Source organism: Pholcus phalangioides, unplaced genomic scaffold (genome assembly GCF_987345545.1).
Source record: "Pholcus phalangioides strain wild (caught in Gottingen) unplaced genomic scaffold, Ppha-v1.0 ptg000008l_1, whole genome shotgun sequence".
In the NCBI taxonomy this organism is placed as follows: domain Eukaryota; kingdom Metazoa; phylum Arthropoda; class Arachnida; order Araneae; family Pholcidae; genus Pholcus; species Pholcus phalangioides.
In genome coordinates, this window is record NW_028301601.1 from 23893023 (window position 1) to 23918191 (window position 25169).

Sequence of the window (25169 nt, forward strand, 5' to 3'; positions counted from 1 at the left end):
CACTACTATGAATATCAAGTGATGCTTTTTAGAAACGTAAATAAGAATTACAAACTGCGCAGTTTGAGGTTTAGGGTGCTACATCGTGGGCGGACGTATTCCTTCAATAAACATTTCAAAAAAACAAAACATTACCGAATGCATTTGTAGGAGGCACAATATGAAATCACCACACTCTTTCACGGCCAGTAAACACTATATCATTATTATTCACGGAATCGAATTCACTATACAAATATGTGAGCGTATATACTTGCGTAAAAAACTATTTCATAATGAACGAAGGAAACAACTGTTGACGATGCCTCGAACAATCCGCCAATGTTTACACTGGTTGTTACAATGAGTTAATTATTCTGTTCCGTTTGGCGGTACTTTTAGACGGAAATGCAAGCTTTGGACGTCACAGAGATGAATTCTGGACCTGTTTGCGGCTTAATACGTGTTTTTTTTTTTTTATGGGTGTTTATGTCGGAAGTGACGTCCCTACGATTTTTTGTTATTTTGCGGGATACGTTACAGTAATTGAATACGTCACAGACTAATAATGGAGAATGAATAGTCATAAAAGGGCAGCTAACGTTCATTATCAGAGAACTGAGAAACTATACGCTACCAATGAGATAGTGTTCTTTCAAGAAACACGTGCTTTCTTTCTTTGTGGTGTCTACGATGGTTTCGATATCATTACCGCTGACGTCACGTAATTGAGGTGAAGTTTTCGTTTCTTTTTTTTTTTTTGTGGAATTACTATTATTATTTCGTTATTTCTTTCTCTTTCTGGAACGTTTTTATGTTTCTTTGGTAGAGTTAATAGATTTCTTCGGAGTATCATAAGTACATATCAGTTGCTGTTTTTTTTTTTTTCCTTGGAAATTCTCAATGAGGGCGGCAATGGATGTCGTCTCTCTTTCTTGCATTGACCGTGAAAACTGTTTACAGAAGTAAGCTCGGAAGATATTAATGACCGTGTCGTAATTGCAATTGTTATGGTATTGAACCATATTGTGCGCGTGTATTTAATGAATTACTCTGGTGATTTTGTGGCCTAGTCTTCGTGGTGGTTCGCGGTGTTTGTGTCTGTTCCAGAATCGGCTCTGTATGCGTGAGGATAAACAACTCATTCAGTTTATTTCGAATTACGTATGGGTCTGTGGATATTGACGGTGTATGTATATATGTATTTATTTTTTTTCTAATAATCTTGTAGACAATTTGTTACGAAATAATACTTGCGGTTTTTTATTTTTCACGAATAACATTAACGTTGATATTTCAGGAAGCTGTTCCAGATATGGAGTGAAAGGGCTGAATCTATCGACAAGTTGTCATCCGAAGTAGTTCCCAATACTTTCCACGATATGGAAATTTATCCTTCATCTTCCCAAGGTGAGTTATTTACGGTTTCATATTTCATTTCATTAGTACCTTATCATGGCTAGTCGCAACCAGTACCGTCTTAATTCTTTATATGCGTGCAAAGCTACGCATATTTAAGAGTCCTTTAGATGTTCATTACTGCAGCCAGTTTACAGATAAAAATTCAAAATCGACTTAGCGCATAACCTAAGGTAATTTTCTTTCCATTTGATATTTTGAATTGGTTGGTAGATGTCCCAATTAACGACAACAACTCTTTGTTTATTGCAGACCATGTGTGGCTCTAATTTCACTGATTTGGTGAAAAATGTCTTGTTTGCATTTATTTTTTTATTTTTTTACCTTGAAGTTAGTGACCGGAATTTTTTTTTTTCTTACTGTAGTGCGAATCGCAATGAACGTAGTTATATATTTAGAATGAACAGGGCTTGTCCAGCTGAAATTTGGGTCCCCTTTTCCGGACCCTTCACAAAACACAAATAAATGCGACCATAAATTTCTCTTCTCATTTCTTTTGTGATGAATGAACTCGATTATTTCGCTCCCCCAGAAAATTACTTATTTTTCACAAAATTAATGACCCTTTTCACAAAAATAAGGAAAATTTTCACAAAAACGGGACCCTACCGAAATGTCTGGACCGACCCCTGATGTAATATTACTTCAATACCTATATTTTGTGGACGATTTTTGAAGCTTATACAGCCTCTTTAAGGCCTTGTATTAGCAATACAAATCGAGATAGATTTTTTTGTAATGATTTTTCAGGCTTTTTACACTTGCTATCAACTATGAAAAAAATCATCAGCTCGAAAAAAACAATTTAACATTTAAGGGTTAAGGGGCTCAACCGGGCGCAGGCCAGGGACCTCATGAAAATAAGATATGATTGAAGTTTTAGAAAGTAAGCATGTAACTTAGTATGCAGACACGTCTTGCCAGGAAGAGGCCTCAGAAAAATCGCGTTGCCCGTTGTCCAGGATGCTCTTAACACGACACTGGTCGCGACCGTTATACAATGACATTTTTACGTTGATTATTATCATTAATGATGGAATGAAATGCTTGTAATATGTAGAATAATGAAGAATAATGTTTATGCAGTAACATTTTTACGTTGCTTATCATAAATAATTTGAACATAATGCGTGTAATATTGTTGGTGTACTAATGAGTTCAAATTTAATGGATGGTCCAGAGATCGGAAAATGTTGATCCCATTGCGTTGTTTGCTATTTATCTCTTTCATTGTCCATATATTTTGCCATTAGTACTCTATAAAAGGTTGTTTGTTTGTTCTTCCAGTTCATGAAATGTTGCATTGTGCAAAGGAATGTTCAAAAAGACAAGAAAGTGATTATATTACATTCGGAGAATTCTGCGTCTATGCTTCAGAACTCAAACCTTGCTATGACACAAAGTAAGTTTTACAAAAATTTATTCTAAGCAGTTTAATTTCCTGTGTATAATTTCATTGACAAGAAAGTAGAAAATGAAAATTATTATGTGGAAAATTCATTGACCCACATGAATTTCACTAACCTGAGAAAAAGACCTCAAATAATCTGCTAATCTCAGAGAAAAATTATATTCAGCGGCCTATAATCTACACACAGAAGTTCAGATGTTTCTAACATACACTCCGCTGATAACATGCAGGAAATTACTGTAATACGTTTGAATTTGAAATTTGTTTGGTACCTTTACGAGTGTATTTGAATTTATTTTTCCAATTTCATTTTTACAAGGGTTCCTCGACCAACTCCTCTTTCTAAAAATACAAAAACGAGTCGGAAACTCATCCACAGAAGAAGAAGTTCCGCGACTCGTAAGTTCATTGAATTTTTCTTTGATTCAAAGCTAGTAGAGCTTTTTGTGATCTTTCATTGTACCTACCTTTATATCAAGTGATGTCCCGCCCCAGGGTGCAGACATTGGCTTCGTCATATTTGTGCTGTATGTGTTCTGTGCTTAACATGAAGTTGAACTTAACATTGTTTGAGAAGTGCCTGTGTTATGTATGTGGTTTGAGTAGTGCTGCGATCTGTCTTTGAATTTGGCAGAAAACAACTTAACAGGTTATTTTGCCAGGTATATTATGCGTAAATTTCAAATATTTTCCTTGGCTTGATTGTGTGCGTGTGTGTGGTCTCTATGAGGCTTTTATAACGAGAAATTTGATCATATTTGCTTGATATCATTTTACATGATAATTTTAGTTTGATATTTTCTATTAAATGAAAATTAATCCAAACTTTCCTTCCTTATTTTACAGGCTCTTCCAAATATGAAGGTAAGTTAACTATTATTTACTTATAATAACTTAACTAACTTACTTTGTAACGCATTTATATTTGACTACAAAATGTTGAATTTGCAAAATGTATATCGTACATAATATAAGAATCTTATGCATATAGTGTAATATACAGTGGTGAAATTTTACTCCTATAAAATAATTCCTAAAAAAGAGGCGGTACTTCTTGAATGCAGCCAAATACTGCCATCTATTGGACATACTGTAACCATTGAACAATCCATATCGATCATTTTCCTAAGATATTTTTTAATCACCCTCTTCACATTAGAATCTTTACACATTAATAAAACCATATTTACCTGACCATAAGGAAAACTTTGTGTGCAAGACAACAGGCGACTCCCAAATATTCATAAAAATGTAAGTAATAAGCTATTTAGCTTATTATATAATCTATAACTCAACCCTCTATGGTAAATTTTTTTATATGCCTCAGGCAATAGATTTTTCCAGCCCTGATTTCAACCACTGTATCACTGTATTGGATCTCCCCCCCCCCCCATTGCTGTTCCTGCTTTGACTTCTGAGACATTGATTTAATGCGCCAATGATCCAAAGAGCTATATGGGCAGTAGTGTAGCCACTAGCTATTAGTATAGTTCAGTAGGCAGAGTAATTCAAGCTAGCCAGATGGAAAGATGGATGCTAGAGACCAATGTAACACCCTAGTCCTTGTAAGAATATCTTTGTTCTAACTTCAAAGTGCAAGAGCAGTACAAAGGAACCTTTCAGAAAATAGGGAAATAACAAACGGGAAAAAAAATATGCAACATATATTTGCATGCCATCTATATGTAATTTTATGAACTCCATCTTTAGAAGTAATAAATATCACTTATTCAAATCTATAATCAAAAGATGATCAAGCAAGCAACCATGACCATAATGTAAATAACAATGAAAGCAATTTAAAGATCAACAAATGCCCACATGAAAATTTTGTTAAATTTCTTTAAAGGAAAGTTGTTCATATTTTTGAAAGTGATTAATTTTTAGTATAAATCATTGGGTTGGAAACAAGCAATTTACATGGAATTCTGTTCTGTGTTAGTGTTAATAAAAGTGAACACAATGCACATGTGATATCACTGAATTTTCTTCTTTTTTTCCCCCATTACAGTGTTTCTGGGTGGATCTTGCAACCCAACAACATGGAGAAAAGATATTGCCATTCCATTCCTCAAGAACAAGGGAATCACTTATTACAACCCTGTAGGTTTCTTATATCGCAAATTAACATTTTGACTAATTTTCTTGGTTTTCGTTTATGAACAGTAAAAGCATCTATATCCGGGAACAACCAAAATAATTTTTTTGCATGTACAGACCAGGTTGTTCAATCCCTGATTGAACAATCAACCAACAACATGCTCAGGGCATGTATTTTTTCAAACTATATGCCCAACTCCTGCATATAAAAAGAACTTTAATTTTTTTTTTTATTATTTCATCAGTAATGATGCTAATGTACCTACACACATGCATTTGAATCCTAAGAAAGGCTTTGGCATGATGAATTATAGTCAATTTATTTTGATGTATTTTTTACAGTCACTAATATTTCGCTACCCATTACATCCCGCAGCTGGGCCCATAGACCACAATCCTTGGCAGGCCAGAATTTTTAATGGGTTCTTCTATATAGTAAATACATGGGTAAAAAATAATTCTAATGGAATTCATCTCTGCTTTTGATTTGGTGTTGACTAAAGTAAATCATACCTTAGAAAGATGAGCCGTTAGAATTCACCCAGAAGCCTTTGGCTGGTTACAGAAATTTATGAACACAACCTGAAGTCTGTCTGAATGATATATTTTATTAAGAAATTTGTTTATCGGCGGGCATCTTGAACACAAAAATACGTAATGAGCAGAATAATTATTCACAATACTAATCAATATTCTCTTATGACAAGATGTTTTGATGAAAACTTGATGAAGACTGTCATTCTTTCAGTAATTTTAAACATTTAAATTAAATATTTTGCCCCAGCAATGGAGATGTAAGTTATTATGTGATGTTAATTAGAAATATATTTATTTTTACAGCAAGTTGCCATGTGGGTACCAGAGCTGATTGAACTAGAGAATCAAGCAAAGCAGGTAAAAACCGTGGCTTTTTTTTCCTTATGCATAATTTACATATTGCATCCGTGTATGTGTAGGGTTACCAGACATCTTCCTTTAGGAGGACGTGCCCTCTTTTATTTTTGTCATTGCAAGCAAGCATCCTCCTATGTTTTGGAAGATTTGCACTTTTGTCGAGCTCTCCATGTTTCCAGAATTGCTCTTTTTTTCCTTGGGGGAATTTTTTTTTTCACTCTGAAACATATATCTCTTCACTGATATGAAAGTTTTGATGTGTTCTTCCCCCACACCTTTACACGATTTGACCAATTACAGTTAGAATTCGCAGAATAAAAGATCCCAAATTGCCTTCAAGCAGGCCAGATGTTATTCTAACCACAGCCCACCTTGCTTCAAGATAATATGAACATTATAGTCCTAAAAACAGCTCTGGAGGAATAAAAATGCAACATCCATTTTGAGAATACCATTGTTTGCTCACCAACAGCAAATGCTGTGTACACAGCATTTGCTGTTGGTACGGTTAATACGTACTGAACTGTGTGTGGAGGGAGGGAGGGATGTGGGTCTAGGTCAATTCGTCGCGATCAACTTGTCGCACGACAATTCGTCGCAATCAATTTGTCGCAGCGTCAATTCGTCGTGCTACAAACTCGTCGCGGTACAAATTTGTCGCAGAGTCAGTTCGTCGCGGTACAAATTTGTCGCAGAGTCAGTTCGTCGCGGTACAAATTTGTCGCAGAGTCAGTTCGTCGCGGTGCAAATTTGTCGCAGAATCAGTTCGTCGCGGTACGAATTTGTCGCAGAGTCAGTACGCCGATCAAATAAATTTTCAAAATTCAGTTTTCATGGTATTCATGCCACACTTCCCGCTTTCTGGCGGGATCTCCATTTCTCGCAGCGAGGGGCGTTGGGCGAACACACGAAGATGATAAATAAGTTATGATAAAATAAATTTTCAAAATTAAATTTTCACCGTATAAGCCGCACTCCCGCTTTCTGGCGGGATCTCCATTTCTCGCAGCGAGTGGCGTTGGGCGAACACACCAAGATGATAAATTGCGATAAAATAAATTTTCAAAATTAAATTTTCACCGTATAAGCCGCACTCCCGCTTTCTGACGGGATCTCCATTTCTCGCAGCGAGTGGCGTTGGGCGAACACACCAAGATGATAAATTGCGATAAAATAAATTTTCAAAATTAAATTTTCACCGTATAAGCCGCACTCCCGTTTCTGGCGGGATCTCCATTTCTCGCAGCGAGTGGCGTTGGGCGAACACACCAAGATGATAAATTACGATAAAATAAATTTTCAAAATTAAATTTTCACCGTATAAGCCGCACTCCCGCTTTCTGGCGGGATCTCCATTTCTCGCAGCGAGTGGCGTTGGGCGAACACACCAAGATGATAAATTACGATAAAATAAATTTTCAAAATTAAATTTTCACCGTATAAGCCGCACTCCCGCTTTCTGGCGGGATCTCCATTTCTCGCAGCGAGGGGCGTTGGGAGAACACATGAAGATGATAAGTTATGATAAAATAAATTTTCAAAATTAAATTTTCACCGTATAAGCCGCACTCCCGCTTTCTGGCGGGATCTCCATTTCTCGCAGCGAGTGGCGTTGGGCGAACACACCAAGATGATAAATTAGGATCAATGCCCATCCCAAAACACAATTTGCCTAAGGGGTCATTCAAGTATTACGTCAGGATCGGGGAGGGAGTTTCGGATTTGTTGACTTTTGATGGCGGGGGGGGGGGGGATTGAAGGTTGCTTACGTCATCAACCACCCCTTTTTGAAGATATGAAATATTCTAAGCTTCTGGTGAAATTTATGAAATGAAATGGAGGGGATGGGGGTCAGTGTTTTGCTGATTTTTGCTGACAAGGGGGAGGGGGTCAAAAATGGCTGAAAATCTGCTTACGTAATACTTGAATGGCCCTAATTCACTATTGAATATGTATCTGCCATGTAGGGAATACATCTTTGAGGAATTTTTTACCGACAATATATCTAAGGCTAGCATTACACTATGAAAGTGTTCTAAAAGTCCTTTTATAAAACTTGAAAAATTCAACCAATAAGATTATCGGTTGCATTTGCTCGAATGTAACCTATGAACTTTATTGGTTGGATTTTTTGAGTTTTTAACTTGAGCAACTTATCCGGTGCAAATTAAATTTTGAAAATGTATGTGATCGCAATTTATCATCTCAGTGTGCGCCCCAACTCCCCTCGCTACGAGTAATGGAAATCTCGAGAGAAAGCGACAAGTGTGGCTTATCCCGTGAAAATGAAATATTAATTAAATTAAATTATTAATTATTTCAGGTTCTTGTGGAGATACTGTAGTGGTTAATGTTGGTGGGAGTCTCGATTCCACATGGGACAGATACAAGTTTACACTTAAAGAGAGCCTCCGCTGTACTGTAATTTGGGGAATATCATAAACACCGACATTTTTTTACAGAATTTTAAAATTTTATCATAGAAAAAATGATTTTTTTAACATTTACAATAATTAAATAATAAAACATTAATATCAATTGTAATTTTAATTTCGATGATTTTTTTCGAAATGACAAAAAAAAAATTTAGTAAACTGTGTGCATTTCTTGATGGAAAAAAACTTTTCTTCATGTTTATTTTTCACGTATGAGACAAAAAACCTACATACAGATCGCGTGACGAGTTGACTCTGCGATAAATTGACGTCCCGACGAATTGGTTACACGACAAATTGTCACTGCGACGAATTTGTACCGCGACGAATTGGCTCTGCGACGAATTTGTACCGCGACGAATTGGCTCTGCGACGAATTTGTATCGCGACGAATTTGTACCGCGACGAATTTGTATCGCGACGAATTGGCTCTGCGACGAATTTGTATCGCGACGAATTGGCTCTGCGACGAATTTGTACCGCGACGAATTTGTACCGCGACGAATTGGCACTGCGACGAATTTGTACCGCGACGAATTGGCACTGCGACAAATTGATGCGCGACGAGTTGAGCGCGACAAGTTGATTGCGACAAATTGACCGGCTACGGAGGGATGTTACTTCTATCATTCAGAAGTAAAGGATGTAAAAAGATGAAAACAACACTCGATGCTGATTACTATTGCAAATCGCCTCTGACAAAAAAAAACAATGCTCCCGAGAGAAAACCCTTCTGAGCATAGAGTTTAAACAAGCTATGGAAGCTTTCAGAAATGTGAATAAATGTAACAAAAGACAAGATTCTAGTCCTAAGAAAACCTCGCCGTGCTCCAGCAAAGCCTTCAAAGAAATAAAACTGACCAGATGGGAGGGGTACAATTCATTATAAGTGAAAGGATATGGATCAGTAATTGTTCTTTTTTTACTGTGTTTGCTTTTTATAGTGGTTCTGTTTTAGGTAGGAGAAATTATTATGGTGACCGGGTGGTTTTTTTTTTTTGTTTTTTTTTTTTTTTTTTTGTCAGTATAGTGGCGTCATTGTTATGAGAATTGGGAAAAGTGACATTACAAAGGGTGCCTTCTCCTTTCTCAGTTTTTGAATCTAGTCCACCATGGTCCAGTCCCATTGGGGATATGCTAAAATTACCCAACAGCGATAGAGCATGGACTGTGTTTGGTTTGAAAGAAAGTTTTCAAATCTGGTAACCCTATGTAAATATATTTAATCAACAAAATTTAATTTAAGAATGTGATGTTTACATTAATTGGCAAAAATCTAAGCCTTAGAACCTAAAATTCTTGTTCTTTGTTTTGCAGAATGCTGAGGTGATGTTTTTTGTAATTGACAACCAGACGAGGTCAGTTGCTTCTATGATAGAAGCATCTCACATTGCTGGTAAGTTATGAGTTAGCAAAAAGGATCGTTTCTTTTTGTAGTGTCACTGTCATTTCAGGAAACTTGAATGTGTGTGCTTTCCGTTCATAATGTTGGTATTATATATCTTGAGAAAAGAAATTGTCATATGGAAAATTTTGTGTCAATTTTTTTATGCAGTCAGGCCTACATATAATGAAATTGGAAAAATCAGCAACAATATTCATGGTAAACAAACTTTGTTATAACTGCATCAGCTTGATAAGCATAGATAAGCAATATGAAATATGCGAGAAACAAAAAACTTTGTTGTGTGTGAAAATTTGTAACATCCATGTTCATTATAAGCAAGTCCAACTGTATTATTGGATTTTTTGATTTGAGATCTAAAATGTATATCCTATATCTCTGTTCTTATGTTATCAATGACTTGTTGGCTCAATTTCTTCACAAAATGCTCTTTATCTTACTAGGTACGATGCGAAAGTTGATACTTGTTCTCCATGAATTCGAAAAGCCAGGAACTGTTATATTTGGTGAAACTATCACGGAAAAGTAAGTTTTAGTTTCAAGGTGTTTAATTAACTAGGACAGCTGTTTTTACTTTTGTACCCCCGAGGGTATATGACAGGCTTTTCAGGGATGTTTGAAAAATGAGTAAATTGATTAAAAAGCATAAGGCATTAATTTTGCCACAATATACAAGTTCACTCTTTTGGTCATTCACATGCTTCCACACTCTCTAGGTCACTCTTTTGGTGATAGATATAATTAATCTTATTTATATGTATGTAATATTCTATAACCTTATGTCTATATGTTTTTGATCATTAACATGCTTGCACACACTCTAGGTCACTCATTGACCTAATCTCTCAATCTTAGGTCACTCTTTTGCTCACTTGTGCTCTTTCAAATTTTCTAGGTCACTCACTGACCTAGTCTTTTAGGGTCATTCAAGTATTATGTCAGCATCGGGGGGGGGGGGTTCGGATTTGCTGACTTTTTATGACAGGGGGGAGGGGGGTTTGAAGGTTGCTTACGTCATCAACCACCCCTTTTTGAAGATATGAAATATTCTAAGCTGCTGACGAAATTTCGCTGAGGGGAAGGGGGGGGGTCAGTGTTTTGCTGACAGGGGGGACGGAGTCAAAAATGGCTGAAAATCTGCTTATATATGTAATACTTGTATGGCCTCTTACTGTCTCGGCAGAGGCTGATTGATTTAAGGGTGTACAAATTTTTCCGCTCTTCTTCCACCTTTCATTTCTCAAATTTTCTGCTCCTCTGAACTTGACATCCTATGCTATAAGTTCCCCCCCCCCCCCCTGCCCGGTAAATATGTCACTGTGCAAGCCTCTTGTACATTTCTAGTAAAAAGTAAGTCTCCAAATCTTATTGGACACACATCATTTCTACACATTCACAACACATGCTTCTTACACATTTCTAAGGAGATATGTATTTCCAGGGGGGGGGGGGGGGGAGGTACTGGAAGCTTGAAAGGTTGGGATTCACTCTACTAAAACAGTATTTGTTGTTACAAAGTTAGAATAAAATATTCGAGAAAACCATGAAGTGCCTCGAAACCTAAATTGTAACTCATGTTTTATCGATAATGTTTTGCCATTCTTATAAAGTAAATATTTGTTTGCTTGCAGAATATTAATTATAGGAATTTCACATAGTAATGTAAGGGGTGAAAAAAAAACCTTTTATACTCCCTACGAAGTTTATTGCGCAAATAAGAATTGAATATACAAGTAACTACACTATTTCACATTGCTGTTAGGTAGGGGGGGGGGCGTAATTAGGATTTTTTGCCACCCGGGGCAAACATTATTTTTCCACCCCTCACAACTGCATAATTCAATAATTTTATAACAGTGTTCTTTGTTTCACCCTAAATTTTTTCCACCTGGGGCAGTTGCTTCCCATCGCCTCTCCCCTATTTCCGGTCATGTTATTAGGCACCAGTGACCAATGCTGTGCTCTAAGTTTTAATCACCTCAAGTACCTCAAAAAATTTATGCAAATCTCAAGATCCTATTTTCAATACATTGTTTTAGATATGGTTTTTTTAATCAATTTCAAAGAATTGTGTATTGCAATCTCTTATCTTGGTTTCTGAAATTCTGTTATCAATGCTTTTTATGAAGTAGATAACAATGTTTTTGCTTTTCTACTAGGGAGTTTCGTGACTTGCAGCAGGGACACAGGTACCTTCAGGATATAGTCGAGAGGCAAGGCATTCCAGTTTTCCATAACATTTCTGATGCCCTCAAATCTACTGCAATTGTTGTACAGAGGAACATCAAACCTCAGGATCTTACTCTCCAAGATGACGCCCGACCAGTTAAGATGGCTTACCTCAAAATTGGAGACAAGCTAATGTAAGTTTTTCTTTTAATTACTCAGTAGCTGTTCAGAGTTTTCCAAACTTTTTTGTTCCACTACCCCCCTTTTGGTTTTTTTTTTCCCATCACTCTCCCAAATTTGAATCAACCCATAGGATCCTATACTATACTAGAAGCCCTTGGGCCCACCAGTTGAGACACCACTGTGTAAATAGGGATACCACAGTATATGTTTTATTTTCTACGTTGGGCTTCATATAAATTTATTTTTGGCTCACGCTGTCTCAGAGGTTGAAAACCCCTGCTTTAGACCAGGTTGATAAATTTTTGGCTTCCTAAACGTGGATAGGAGATCCCCTTTTCACATAATTTATACTACTGTAAAACCTTCCTCAATAAACACTTCCCCTTTAACAGACACTTCCCAATAATGGAAATTTTTTTTCCAATTACATAGACAGACCTCAGTGTATTTTGGTACCCATTACAGGACATTCCTCGTTGGGGGACAAAATTTTCTGTCTCACTTGTGTTCGTTATCAAGAGGTTCTATTGTAGGCTTATATGTGTCCCAAAAGAGGACAGGAGCCTAAGTAGGACCTACTTTTGAAGGGAGAGCACAGAGAATCTATTTGAAGAAATTTTGGGTTTTAATCTTCAAAAAGCATTTCAAATTCACAGGAATAGATTGAAGCAGCGTTTAAAGATTTTTTTTCAATATTTTAACTTTTTTACAATTTTTGATTGTCTCCTCTCCCCACCGTCTCTCTTAATGGGGGTGGGCATCGGGATTTTACAAAATGCTTAGGTTGGACAAAAAAATGTTGGGAACCACTGCTCTTGTTTATTCCATAGCCTTACAAAGGGGTGATATTGTCCAAATCAAAATTTCTTACTACCTGGAAATTTCATTGCAGTGAGAAAGTACCAGTTGTTCATGAATTTCAGTTTACAAGTTCAGTTGATTGCAATAATGGCAAATGCACTTACATTAGGCATACACATGTATTAGACAGTTAAGGTTTTTTATTAATCTACAATTAAAAGAACAGTATGTAATGAAGCAATGATGCCAACAACCCAGTTCAAAAATGCAATGACTCAGAAAATTGCATTTTTGAGTTAAGCGCACCATGAGAACAGTGGGAAATGCCTCTACATGTTTGTGAAACAGCAACAATCCCCAACTCTGCTTATACACTCCCTACTGAGATTAAATGTGAGTTGATTCCCATTCAGCTCCATACAAAATGAATCTTCAAAATGAAGTTATCTCAAATTAGAGAATTTTGAATCATTTCATTTTTGAACTGGGCCATTGATGTGTCATTACATTAGACAGCCACCTGGTTGGAATACCTGTTACTAGTTCGATAGGTCAGGGGTCTGAATCCCACCAGCGACAGTTAACAGAAATACAGCTGAGTTCCTCTCTAATTAGCTAATGGCAGGATGAAAATTACAATCACAATAATCTAATGACTTTAAAATTTGAAGAGATTTGAGTGCAGTAGCCCAGTATGATAAAATACTTGTGTGTGTGTGGGGGGGGGGGGTACAACAGAAACAGCAACCACATGGCCACAGAAACGAATTAGTCCTTGTGTGTGCAGAAAATGATGCCGGTGTGACAAAAAATGATCACATGAAGAGATTTTTAATCATAGGTGGGTGAAATAGTTCTAATTTTTTTCCATGATAATGTAATCACATTTTTAGTCATAAAAATGCTTTCATTTCTACGTCAGAAACTTATCAGAATGGGAATGCTAAACTTCACTGAATTTTTTTTTCCTTACAGAAAGCTGAGGGAAGTGTTTGATGACTTGGATGCCGACAGCTCTGGTCTTATAAGTTTACAAGATGTAAGTATTACATACTCTTAACATTAAACGTTTTCAGTTCATCATGATCATATGAAGGACTGCCTAAAATTGTCATTAAACCCAGAGGTATATAACCTCATTCTTAAAGGTAACTTAGTTTTAAGCCCCCAGTTCACACAAGAACCAGTGGATTCTGCTGTGTGTGTGTGCGTGCACTCTCTCTCAAGCATACACAGTATTCTGTAGCAAGGAATGAAGTTCACGGTGAGCACCATTAATTATGAAACACTTCTGATGCTCCTGTTCTGGATAGAGTGCTCTCTAAAAGACAAGGAGGTGGCTTACACTCCAGATAATAAGGTTTTACTAGGCTCAGTCGAGTTCAATTAAATTAAAGCATACTGGTCAACTGTTATTATTACTAACAATTGTGTTAATCCCTGCAAGCCGGAAATTTCAATTTGGTGGTGATTAGAATTGATTTCAATGATTGACTCTGAATTAGATGATAAATGCTTTTCAATAAAATTGAAACATTTGTATTTTTTTAATGAAAAATCTGTTCACACATTGCCATCTCTTTTTTTGTGTGAATGGTGGAGAAATCAATATGGCACCATTTGATGTTATACAGATGTAGTCAGTTTCTGTTACAATTGTATTGATCTATTCAAATTATAATCATATGTGCAATATGTTTAGATATGCATGGCATTCAAGATTCTGACTTCGGCTGAGCTTCCTATCGATAATTTAAAGAACATCATTTCCAATCAAAAAGGTGTCTTCACGGACAGCATAGCTACAAGTGAAACTAAAACGGAAGACATTCGTGTTGATTTCAATCAATTTTGTTGTATTATGACAGAACTCCGAAACCAGGTAATTACATTTCTTGGAAAAAAAATTTTTTTTTCTTTTCAATTCATTATTTTAACATAAAAACTATTAATGAGCAAACAAAGATTCCAGAACTTTCTTTAATCAGAACAGGTTTTATATTAAATTTCATGCTAATGTATTATTTTTTGACAATTATGTTATATATATGTATATATATTTTTCCCATTTTTTTTTTAGGAGGGTAATGAGTCTCAACATTTAGATTCACTGAAAAACAAAGCATCACAATTTTTTTGTTCTGCCTTGTCCCCACTTTCAAAACTCCTTCGTAAGTACTTGACATTTTGGATATCTATCAATCTCACCTAATGTCTTAAAAATACATAAAAACAGTTAACACAGGTTCAATTATACATCATCTGATGAACTGGAAAAGTGAACAATATTTTTCCAGTCTATTTCCTGCCTTCAAGGCCGAACCTTGACTCCGACAAACTAAATGGCCGCAGAAGGCATCAATTGAAGGAGGGGGGGGGCACAATTTTTTTTATCACCAAAATATTATTTGCTTAGACTTGAAAAGTGTCCAGAACTGGCCCTGCATGCTTTCATGCATTAATGTATCAGTTGATACTGCCATTAGTGGATAAAACCATTCAAATTAATGCTTATTTTGTGCCTAAATCCCTCCCTCCCGATACAATTTCAATACACCTTTCAAAAGTGAGTATTTCCTTAAAGTGGGTGATATCCTCCCGGGGGGGTGATGAACAGAGACAATTTACAGTTTTGCCACATGTAGACTACCACATGTGGCGATTTTGCTGCCTTCCCCTGATTCTAGTCTAATTTTAGTTATCAATCATTCCCCGAATTCACTGCCCTGTGCTATAGCCCGCTTGCACCTCTCACTCTTGCAACTACTACTGTGTCTCTGAAAAAGTCACTCTTTTGATCACTTGCATGTTCTGACACTCCCCAGGTCACTCTTTCTGGTCATTCACTAGCTTGCACACTATTTTGGTCATGCACATGCTTACACACACACACACTAGAGGTCACTTTGATCGCTCACTGATCCCTTGCTCTCTAGGTCATTCTTTTTCTGCTCACTGAACTGATCTCTTGCTCCTTAGGTCATTATTTTTCTGCTCACTGAACTAATCTCTTGCTCCTTAGGTCACTCTTTTTGGTCATTCACATACTTGCAGACACACACTCTAAGTCGCTCTTTTATTCAGTCCCATTTTCATTCATTCACATACCCTCTAGATCAGTGGTTCTCAACCAGTGCTCTGCAGAGTCCTTGGGGATCCGTGTGTACTCTCCATGGCCACTCCAGGAGAACAAAAAAAAACAGTAAATTTGAAAAAAAATAATTATAAATATTTTTAAATAACAAAAATAAATCAGTAACTTTGATGAATAAATAAAAAATAGGTTTACAGGGCTCCGTCATAGAAATGTTTTACCAAAAAGGGCTCCGCAAGTCAGAAAAAGGTTTATAACCGCTGCTCTAGATCACTCTTTTGGTCACTCACTGACTTAGTCCCTTCCTTTCTAGGTCACTCTTTTGACTGTCCCAAATGCTTTAGGTAACTCTTTTGGTTATTCACATTCTCTAGGCCACAATTTTGATCACTCACTGACTTGGTCCCTCGCTGTCTGGACAGAGGCAGATCGTTGGCTACACAAATTTTGCAGCTTTTTTTCAAGCTACTCATTTTCTTGTCCAATCATGCCTAAAACTTTCTGCTTTTCCAAACTTGTCAACCCGGGATACAGCCGCTAAGCCCACTTGTAAATTATACACTGACAGCAGAATGATCTGGGGCAGCGGTTCTCAACCTTTTTTGTTTCGTGGAGCCCTTTCTGGTATATAATTTCTATGGTGGAGCTCCGTAGGACTATTTTTTATTCATACATCAAATGATTTATCTGATTTATTTTCATGATTTATTTTCATTATTTATATATATATATATATATATATATATATATATATATATATATATAATTTTTTTTTGAAATTAAGTTTTGTTATTTTCTAAGTGGAGCCCTTGGGACTCCGCTTAGCACCGGTTGAGAACCGCTGATTTAGGGTGTAGATTAGAGGCTATGATTGTAGTATCTGATTGTATGAATTGACTTAAGAGGGTAAGATTAAAAATAATAATTCTGAATAATGGGAAGATGGAACAAAAAGTTTTGGCAACTCTACTAAATGGATATTGAAATTTATTACTTCATTTTCTTGTCCGCCAAACCAGACACAAACTTCGACCCCCCCCCCCCCCCATGCCCAGTCCAAGGAATGGGCGGCAGGCTTACCAGCGGTTTTATTTACTGAAGTTGACATGTCTTAGTTTGTATAAAATTATCTTTCTTGTATTAAAAGTTTGTGTGCAGAAAGCTATATTTTTTGCAACATACAGAATGCCCCTAAATTTTATACAAGGATGACGTCACTCTCCGCTACCATACGGACCCTTCAGTGTGCAATGTCCATGTACAGACCCTTTCAGTGTACACGAGCTCCAAGGAAAGATTGAGAGATTCTGTGCCTCTGTAGCCTAGTGGTCTAGGGCGTTCACCCGGAAAGAGAAAGGACGTGGGTTCGATTCCCCCCAGGGGCAGTTGAATTTTCTCTATTTCCGAAATATATCTTCGCAACAGCTAGTTGTTTAAAAACCTTCGTACAGATAATTTTTCCCTTCACTTAATAATCAAAGATATTACCAATATGATTAGTTATTGATCTCATCTTGGTTTTCTTATGCGCACAAATTTCTTACTTTAATCAATTAAATACTTGCATACGTATGTTTTTTTTAAAGGATTGATCTTCTTTGTGATTCTAGATTGGCCAACTCCTGAAAGTAAAGCATCCCGAAATGAAAATGATGTCAGTTTTTCTGCAGAGTATCGTCACATTTACTTGGGTGGCACATCTAAGCCTTCCTTGTGGAGAGAAGATATTGCCATACCTTTGATAAAGTAATTTGAACAACCATTAATTTACATTTTCAAGTTGTGCCATCATTTAAAATTGATCAGAAATGAGTTTGGCAAGAATGTAATCTAAAGCAGAAGCTCATTTACACCACTAGTAATAGTCTCAATGAATACAGTACTAATTAGTTCAAAAAATTCATGTTTTTTTTTTTTTTCCTTCAAACTTTTTGCACTCAAGTTTGCACTCGCACATGAGTTGCACTCAAGTGCGTCTTATGAGATTGAAAAATCCCCAAATTATTCTGCATTTAGAGCTCTTTTTTTTTTTTTTACCAACTTTCCTCCTTTTTTGAAATCGAATATCTCAGTGAATATTGCACTTAGAAACATTAAATTTTTTTTGTTGTTGTTGGCATCAGGGAAGAGAAGGCAACAACTTTCTAATTGAGTTTCAGGGCACATGGGGACTGTATAAAAGGTTTTTTTTTTTTTTTAACTTTAATCACTATGCAACCCCTTGAAACATAGGTGACATATCTGAGTACTACACATTATTTGGAAACTTTTCTAATTGGAAGTATACCTCTAGGATCAAAGGTTCACCAGTAAAATGCCATACCCCCCCTTTTCCCGCGCCCATTTGCTGTGTATCATGTGTATATCTAATTTGCTGCCAGGGTATTTGATTTGTCAACTCCCCAGTGTGATTCTCGGCTCTCCGCAAATTATAGTTTTAACATACATAAAAATTTTTATGTAACAAATTTTGAGGGAAAATATTTCTTTCAATATTTCATAGCAACGTGGCAATTTTTCTATCATTATTATTATTTTTTTTTCATATTCTCATTTTTTGATTTCCAGGAAGAAAGGATTAACATATTTTGTTCCCCATAACGGTGTATGGAGTGAACGACTGATTCCTCTTGAAGCCGCAAACATTGAAAACAGTCAAGTTCTTCTGTTCGTCATTACTGCAGATTCGCGTTCCCTTGCAGATATGATAGTTGTAAGTGTGGAAATTATTTTCAACTAATATCATTTTACTATATAGTTTAAATCACAGTGTCTTTATTATTATTTCTTCCTTAATTGTTTTTATTATCATTTTTCTCTACTCAGGCCGTTCACTATATCGGACTGGGTTGCCAAGTTGTTTTATGTATACAATACATTGCTGATGATACTGTGATTGATGGAGAAAAGGTGATTAAATAATTTGATATCTTTTTTCCCCTTGTTTCATAATAACGTGCTGTTCAATTTCACTCAATTTATTTATTTATTCAATATTGCTTGGCCGAGGCCTATACAAGGGAATGCGGTGGTAAAGCTTGACAGAAGAGACGATTGATGTTACAAAGGAAATCAGAAACTGTTGTACAATCAAAAATGTTTGGTGGGAGGTTCCAATCGTTTATTGTTTGCGGAAAGAAGCTAAATTTGAAACAATCAGTGGATTCAAAGATGGGTTTCAATTTATGGGAATGGTTAATTCTATTGGAAAAGTATGAAGCTGGAGTTAAAAAATTGGAAGTGTTGATATGAAAATGGCCATGAAGGACTTCGAAAAGAAAAGTTAATCGAGAGATATGTCTATGGGTGGAAAGTGGTTGGATATTGAGTTAGCGCTTGAGTTCAGTAACGGAGACAGAGGATGACCAACAGTTTAAAATGAAGCGGGTGGATTTATTTAGAATAGATTAAGGGTTGTCTATATTGGAGAAAGTATGGGGATTCCAGATTTCACAGGCATATGAGAGTACAGGAAGGATATAGGTGGGAAAGTAGGAAACCTCGTTGATTAGAGAATTATTGATAGAGTAAGAAGAATCGAGAGGAAGTCTTTTGCAAGCAAGTTTCATAAAAACTGTTTTTGAAGAATTAAGGGGTAATTGCCAGGACGAGCACCATTTCAAAATAATGTTGAGATTGTTTTGGAGAGATGCTTGGTCGGATTCGTTGTGCACTGTTTGGTAGATGATGCAATCGTCTGCAAAGAGTCTGATGTGGCAATTGATGGAATTAGGAAGATCGTTTATATAAATCAAATATAATAATGGCGAGAGAACCAAACCTTGGTGCGTGCCAGACTTAACTTGGAGAAATGGGAAGTTCTGGCCCGTGAAGAGAAATAAGTCAATTAATCATGAGAAACAAATTTTTTTTCGGATATGTTAAAAGTTTTCTCTATCCTACCATAAAAAGTGGAGTTATCGTAGTGAAGTTTGCTTACATCAAACTATAGTGCACTGATGTTCACCGCGCCTTTCTTTATAATTTGTTAGTGCTTCCTCTAAACCGGTGCCTGAGTGACATGGTGGTAAGATGCTCGTCTACCACTGTGAAGGTTGCCGTTACTGTCTCAGGTTCAAACTGTTGTGGTTCAAGCAGCCCTGCTTAGGCTAGTACCAAAACGAAAGGTTATACCTTCTGTTGTAGCATCCACATGCTATGATTATTACTTGACTGCACGTGCCCCTCGTAAACATTCTTCTTAGAAACTTATTGCAAGTTGGTGTATGTCTGAACTTGCTGTGTATGTATTATGTATCTTCATCAAGTTTCTGAGGAATGTGCATCTTGTGTTCCAGAAATGCTTCCACCCTTTTTCAAATTCAGAAGTAAACAACTCGGAAGTTTATATTTTTCCTATATCATGCACCATGGGAATTTTAAGGGAATTTTAAATGTTGTAGACCTTGATTACTCTAGTTGGTACAAAATTTTGAAATGAGAGATCAGCTTGTATTTGTGCACCTTGAAGTTTTGAAACCAAGTTCAGCCAACCACGGCATTCTCATGCTGGCAGTCAGTGCAATTGCTGTGAAAGCATGTCAAAGCAACTGTGTAAAATGCACATTTGTGATGTTGGTAGAAAACTTGGAGCAATTATTATTACTGTATGACACTTTTATAACTTCGCAGGTTTGGTTCTCTCAGTATAAGCCATTAGTTTTATACAACTACAACGCCCCAACAGGCAAAATGCCCAACGAGGTGGCTGAGAAAAAGATGCCCATAACAAATATGGATGTTATATATTTCAAAAATACAGCAACCCAATTAAAAATTAAGATTATAAACAATATATACACGTGATAAAATACTATACAATGCTCATAATGTATTTATGGTTGTCTTATTCTAAGTATGGATAACTTCTCGATTCACCCCAATATGTTTATCGTATTTCTTTTTAAACGTGTCAATTGTGTTACAATTAACTACCTCCGAGGGTAAGCTATTCCATTCATTAACAACTATATTAGAGAAAAATTCCCTGCGACACCATTAACCTTGCATTGTCCCGCACCAATCGATACTGGTGCCCCCTTGTAAAAGCAGTCGATTGGCGGTGACTAAAAGTTCACGGTCCATCTTATCCATCCCGTTGAAAATTTTGAACACTTTGATCATATCTCCTCAACACCTGCGTTCATCCAATGTAAGCATATTCAAAAAATGAAGTCTCTCTTCATAACTCAAGCCCTGTGTGCCAATAAGAACACGTGTAGCTCTTCTCTTCACCCCTTCAACCAAGTCTATGTCCCTCTGTAGGTATGGTCTCCAAAACCTTACTGCATACTCCAGTCCAGGACGAACTAAGCCTCGAAAAAACGGAAGAATGACTTTAGGAGAACGCGAAGATACTTTTTTGAAAATGAGACCAAGCATTCTATTTGCTTTTTTGACCACCGCTGAACAATGTTCAGAAAACCTAAGCCGCTCGTCAATGAGAATACCCAAATCGGTGACCCTAGTTGCATCCGAGATAGTGACATCATTTAACTCGTAAGAGAACCGTGGGTTGTTCGAACCAAAATGAGCGACCATGCACTTATCAACGCTAAACGTCATGCTCCATTCATTTGCCCATGTTGCAATTCTGTTTAGACTGGTCTGGAGCGACTCTCCATCGCTTTGATTCCCTATTACCCCAATTAGCTTCACGTCATCTGCAAATTTGCTAACAATCCCATCGATACCCTGATCGAGTTTATCAACAAAAAGTGAAAAAAGTATGGGCCCAATTTTTGTATGCCTTTAGTGCCAATGTATGCCAATTTATGTATGCAATGTCTGGACTCTTGCTAATTGACTTCAGAAACTGGCCACGTTACAAAGATTCTTGACTTTGTACAGTGACAGTAAGATATATAGTTATGACTTTATGAGATGATTCTACCTAAAATATTTTCCTCGATGATTCAATAATAAAGTGTGTATGTATTAGCCTCTCAATGGCTATTTCATTAATATATATATATTTTTATTTTATAGCTCTCGACTCAAGCAGTCAAAGACTATAACAGAGGTCGAGTCTACCTATCAGACTTAGCAACTCGTGCTGGTGTACCCGTTTTCCAGAATATAAGTGAAGCAACTGCATGTGCCATCAATATGTGCCTTTCACATTCATAGATCATTTATTTTTTAGTTTTATTTAGTAACTGAACAATTTTTTTTTTTCATTTTTTGAGCTGTGGAGATCTGAACTGATTCATCTTGTGACAGCTGTTATAAAATATAAAAAACAGACAGAGGAAAAATAATAATCGCTATGAAAAGGGGGTGTAACTGCCATGTTTAATTAAGAAAAAAAATATATTAATGTCTAGCAAAAGGGCAAATGCGCACACTTTTGTTGTTTTATTTTATTGTTGTGTAATTTCTGTGTTTGAAAAAAAAGGTTTTGTTTTTCGTTTTTTTGATTTTAACATTTTTTTTTATGTGTATGTTGTGAGCACGACAGATTTTAGCTCAGGTACTAGATTATTGGTGAAATTTTCGACTTTTTTTTGTGTATTTATCGTCCACGCTTTTTTCTTCTCAGATAAGTTCAGAGATGTGACAATTTTGCAGCTTGAAATTAACTTATATAAGATTCTGCTATTTTCAGATCGGTCTATATGATTGTATTTGATATTGTGTCTTTCTCGTCAATTATGAACAAAGTTTTTTTTTTGTTTGTGCTCTGTGTAAGCATTCCACATTTTTTATTATTATTATTGAGAACAAAAGAAATTGATTTATTAATGAAATTGTGTGATGAAAATGTTATGATGATGAAACTTACTCTTAAAATGTTTACTCCAATGACTCAATTCCTATTAATAAAAAAGAAATTATTTTTGTCAGTTCATTATGATTTTTTAACAATATTTTTTATTTTATCAGTGTCATGAAATAAGTGGAAATGTGCTACTGCTAAAAATTCATGTGCTAAAACAGTGATTCTCAAAGTGTGTGCTGTTACCCCGGGGCAGGTTGCCAACCTATACTAGGCAGAGTGCATGCACACTGATCTGATAGGACAAGTGATGCGATCTGTCACACATAACAAAATTGACTCTGATATAAAACAAAGAATTAATACTCATTTCTATTTTTAACCAAAATCTGTATTATTACAGATCTTCTTATTCATCTTATTTCCTGGAAGGGTCATACTGATCCCTTGGGAATACACAAGTATTGCGAGATGAAGTTATGAATTTAAAAAAATCAATTTGTACCCATTTTGTTACGATTTCGCAGATCACACCACTTGATGTATCCACCCAGTGTGCACCCTGCCTTAGGGGGGTGTCATCGTCACCTCTCGACATTTGATGTGACACATTGATGTTTTCCTGCTCAAGACTTTGAAGTAGCTCTTTGTTATAATGCATTGGGAAACTGTGGATAAATGTTGCCTATAGCAAAGGAGTTGTTCAGTGGAAAAAGTTTGAGAAACACTGTACTAAAATATTAGTTGTTTTCATCTTTAACAGAGACTTATAGAGGTTCTTTTTTTCTTGTGCCTATCAGAATGATGGTATGACCAGTTCAAGTCGCTATTGTTTCTCAATATTAATTCTGATTGAAAAATCCTGACCAAAAATTGATTTATAATAACTAATACTGTTTAAAAATGGTAACTTGAATTTATGTTTCGCTAGTTTTTCTTCAGTGTCGAGAAATTTTATGAATGTTGCTCTCATTGCGCAAAATCTAAATTCTTAATGGAAAAATGAAGGATTATCTTATGCAAAATTTTTTTAATAGTTCATTGATATACATGTTAAGTATATCACCATACCATAATTTATGTTTATGTCGCTTCCTGCCCTGAAAAAGAGTCTGTTATGACTTAGTGGTTTCTCACAAGACTTCATAAATATTGAAAAGTACTCATTGTTTTATAAAGTATTTACTATATCTTGATTTAATTCCTATTAATAAAGAAATAATTTAATATTTTCAGTTGAGATTGATTTTTTTTTACTAGCGTCGTTAATCTTCATCATTCTTCACTATTTGAAATTTTTTTTCTTTGTAAACACTGGCTCTTGCTTGTTCTAAAAAAGGGGCATTTGTGTTCTAGTGGTTTTGATTATCTTTTGCACGCGTCAATGCGTTCCATCAATGAATCTGCATCATTTTCAGGCTGTGCCATGACTATTTATTTTTGAAGGGTTTGAAGAACAAAAATTTGATGCAATGATTTCAAGAATGGCTTATTTCTGAATTTCCCCTCTCCTGCTTCTGACATCCTTACTCACTATTGAAGAATTATTTACTATTGAAGAATTGCAACCTGTTTTCATCTCGTTTTTATGATGAGGATAGCATTTATTTGTTGTTTGCATATAATTATATGGTATAAACAAATTCATTCATCATAGTCACTCATTGATCATCAAAACTGCATCAAATCCTATCATTCACAGTTTTTTTCACAAAGGTTTTCAATTTAAAAATTCTTCTAACAATAACTTCCTTCAAAAAACGTGCTTGAAAGAAAGTTTATCCACACATATTCTACGTGTAGCAATGGCATATGCTATATCTTGACTTCAACAATTCAAAAACTTGCATCCTAATATTTATAATGTTTCATGACTCAAATATAAATTTCAGTAGAAAGAAAATCATGTATTTTGGTGAAAGAATGAGTCTCTCATCTTTCATTAGATGAGTTTCCCACATTTTAATGTAGCTAAATTTACATATTCAATGGAAAGTCACTATTTTTGATTTTTGCATAAATATAATTTGAATGATGCTGTGCAAGCAGCTAATTTTCACACATTTTTATTTAAATGTTTGTCTCGTGTGACAGAAATGTCATGTATGCATCGCCTGTATGTGTATGTATGAATATTATGTATTCTGCGATGGACATGTACAGAAATAAAAGGAAATATACAGTACCTATTTAAAAAACATTCAGTTTTAAGGATATATGTATATATTCATTGCTGTAGAACTCTAGCACTTGTGTTATTGAAAATTTGTAGAATAATGTATAAAATAATTCAGATCCTATCTATATCTTGGAGATATTTTTGCAAAAAATTTCTGGAATGCCATTCTGGGAGAAAGAACACATTCGCGCAAAAAGTGTATATTAATTATTATGTGCGTGTTTATTTGTTTTCATTGTGATGTAATATTTTTTAAGAAAAAAACGAATTAAAATAGTCTTTACTATTTCATTTTGTGTGCAATTCTTTAGTGGCGGCTCGTCACAGAAAATTCTGTGAAGCGCCAAAATGGTTTTGCATTTTATGATATCCAGGCCATTCT

The 25169-nt window shown here is 35.8% G+C and overlaps 1 protein-coding gene and 1 non-coding gene across 7 annotated transcripts in view; both read left to right on the forward strand.

Moving 5' to 3' along the window:
- Positions 1 to 25078, forward strand: part of raw (NDT-like domain-containing protein raw) — a 128734-nt gene extending 103656 nt beyond the window's left edge. For 5 of the 6 annotated variants that reach the window (XM_089234397.1, XM_089234399.1, XM_089234400.1 and 2 more), the window contains 16 exons: positions 1280 to 1389; positions 2686 to 2800; positions 3129 to 3208; positions 3656 to 3673; positions 4821 to 4912; positions 5750 to 5803; positions 9556 to 9634; positions 10087 to 10168; positions 11803 to 12006; positions 13772 to 13835; positions 14499 to 14678; positions 14877 to 14967; positions 17501 to 17636; positions 18459 to 18603; positions 18717 to 18800; positions 21879 to 25078. In XM_089234397.1, the coding sequence (XP_089090523.1) occupies positions 1280 to 1389; positions 2686 to 2800; positions 3129 to 3208; positions 3656 to 3673; positions 4821 to 4912; positions 5750 to 5803; positions 9556 to 9634; positions 10087 to 10168; positions 11803 to 12006; positions 13772 to 13835; positions 14499 to 14678; positions 14877 to 14967; positions 17501 to 17636; positions 18459 to 18603; positions 18717 to 18800; positions 21879 to 22019 (1675 nt within the window). In that variant the 3' untranslated portion in view covers positions 22020 to 25078. Of the gene's footprint in view, positions 1 to 1045; positions 1169 to 1279; positions 1390 to 2685; positions 2801 to 3128; positions 3209 to 3655; positions 3674 to 4820; positions 4913 to 5749; positions 5804 to 9555; positions 9635 to 10086; positions 10169 to 11802; positions 12007 to 13771; positions 13836 to 14498; positions 14679 to 14876; positions 14968 to 17500; positions 17637 to 18458; positions 18604 to 18716; positions 18801 to 21878 lie in introns of those variants that run through there. The other variant, XM_089234401.1, reaches the window with a different exon arrangement.
- On the forward strand, positions 17202 to 17275 carry TRNAS-GGA (transfer RNA serine (anticodon GGA)). The gene has a single exon. It is a non-coding gene; the product is annotated as a tRNA-Ser (tRNA).
- Positions 25079 to 25169: the final 91 nt, after the last annotated feature.